This window comes from Hibiscus syriacus, unplaced genomic scaffold (genome assembly GCF_006381635.1).
Source record: "Hibiscus syriacus cultivar Baekdansim isolate YM2019G1 unplaced genomic scaffold, ASM638163v2 tig00110429_pilon, whole genome shotgun sequence".
Classification (NCBI taxonomy): Eukaryota; Viridiplantae; Streptophyta; class Magnoliopsida; order Malvales; family Malvaceae; genus Hibiscus; species Hibiscus syriacus.
The window spans coordinates 9,115,975-9,118,300 of NW_024062733.1; the positions used below are offsets into that span (position 1 = coordinate 9,115,975).

At 30.7% G+C, this 2,326-nt stretch overlaps 1 protein-coding gene across 1 annotated transcript; it reads right to left on the bottom strand.

Moving 5' to 3' along the window:
• Window positions 1–1,135: 1,135 nt before the first annotated feature.
• LOC120124958 lies at window positions 1,136–1,688 on the bottom strand. The gene has a single exon (XM_039143501.1). The coding sequence runs from the start codon at window positions 1,638–1,640 to the stop codon at window positions 1,209–1,211; it is 432 nt and encodes a 143-aa protein (XP_038999432.1). The 5' UTR covers window positions 1,641–1,688; the 3' UTR covers window positions 1,136–1,208.
• Window positions 1,689–2,326: the final 638 nt, after the last annotated feature.

A 2,326-nucleotide genomic window follows, 5' to 3' on the forward strand; every position in this document is an offset into this window, starting at 1 on the left:
AATTCTGAATATTTTTCATTTTAATAAAACTAACATCTTTCTATAAAAAATAAAATAAAAAAATAAGCGCGTATTATGAGAAATTTGACAAACATGAACATTGGAGCACTTTTCTGAGATTGAACTTGAGGACACTTTTTGACTTTTATTTTGTTGCATAACAGCTCTTATTCGTCTTATTAAATAATCATCCTTAATCTTAGGAGCTTCACCTCCTTAATTGGCATCAACCTTTCCAAACTCTTCTAATTAATAACGTATTGTATATTTTAACCTTACAAAATAAAACGCAGGGAAAAGTGATTAGTTATAAAATATTCTGTGAATTTAATAGTAAACACTACCATTTCGTAATCTCAAACGTCCATTGCAAGACTTATAAACATAATTTTTTAAATAAAAAAATATTTTCTACATTCATTTTATGATTCATAAATTCTATTATTTTTTTATAAAAAAAATTATATAATTTTATAGTGAGTTAATTGCATCACACATCTCAACTACGACCTTCATTCTAATTTGGTCACTAAATACTTGAACATTATAATTTTATCCCTAAATTATAATTCTCTTTCTAAATCAATTCTTAAACTTTTGAACATTCCAATTTCATCCCCGACATATGACTATCATCTTATATTTTCCCCACATTTTTGAACAGTTCAATTTCATCACAAACTATAGATATATATTAATCACATTCTATGTCAATAAAATTGTTAGGCCAAGATAGATTATTGGAAGATTCAAAAGTTTGAGGCCAATTAGAATGAGGATCATAATTTGGGGATGGAATTGGAAGATTCAAAAGTCTGAGAACCAATTTAGCATAAAGGTCATTGTTTGGGGATGATATCAAAATATTCAAAAGTATGAGGACTAATTTAGAATTAGAGGCATAGTTTGAGGATACATTTAGAATATTCGAAGTTTTGATGACCAATTTAGAAGGAAAAACGTATTTTGAGGACATGTTATAGAATTAACCCTTTCATAAATGATTGATAGAAATTTCTTCTACAAATTACATGACATTATTCAGCCATGGGATTCACACACAAACCTGGTCCGGCTGAAAAACAACAAAACGACATTAAAAAACCAGTCACACAACATACAATCAAAAGCGTTTCTTTACAACAAGAAAGATGAGTTAATCTGAACAAAAATTAGGGTGAGTTCAAAAAACACAGTTCCATGTATTGTTAATGTTCCTCCGGAATACTCTCCAGTGCCGGCCTCCAACCTCCATGGAACTCATCACCGTCATCTCCAGAAACCCTAACACCTCTCAGTTTCAAAACTCTCGTCAACTGCTCCATTGAAGGCTGCATCAAATCTTTCCCACTACTCAAAATAATCTGCTTCAACTCCTCCTGAGTCACCACGAGTCGTATTCTCACAACCCCATTCTTCGACTCACCTTGTTCGCCCGATCCATCGTCGTTTAACTTGAACCTCACCATCTTCTTCTTCTTCATCATCTTCTTCATGTTAACACCATCAGATTCAGATCGCTCATCGGCAGCCTCTTCCATGTTGGAAACTGTAGTATTCTCCATCTCTTTCACGGCTTCATTAGCTTTGTCCTGGCCGTTTTGTGATACGATTTTGTTGATTGTAAAGCAATTGCCCATTTTCAGATGTGAAGCAAAGGAGAAGAACAAATCAGGTAGCAAAAAGATGAAGAAAAAGCGAGAGAGGAAGGTTATTGGGGTGGAAGATAAATATATAGGGGAGAAAGCAGGTGAGGGACAGGCAGGAGAGCACATGATAATGCGGTTTTTAAGCATGGGCGTTTGAAAGTGTTGCAGAAGGTGGCAAGATTCTTTTTTGCAAAAATTCCCATATATTTTTTCACTATTTAAACTAAATGTTGTCCTATTCGAGATACAAGTAAATACAAATGTTTTATAAAAAACATATTTATAGAAGTACTTTTACAAAATGATAAAATGACTTTTATCAGTCTAAATGTTTAAGGTTAAGTTTATAATTTTTTTATTTAAAGGTTATATAATTATATAAAATATATAATTATTATAATAATAATATTTATTATTTAAAAAAATTAATATTTTTATTTGAATATGTGTCGAGTTTATTCTTAACATTAGATTTATTTACACATTTAATAGTGGTATAAATAAATATTTGATATAACTCATCATCATTGTTATTATTTGTTAGGATAGGGTCTTTGTTATAATATTTTGAGAATACGTCTTAATCATTTGATGTCTTTAGGAAGAAGTATGGATCACTCGGTATCTTCTATATTGCTATTCTATTAAGTTTGACGTTCCAACTATATTTAACATGA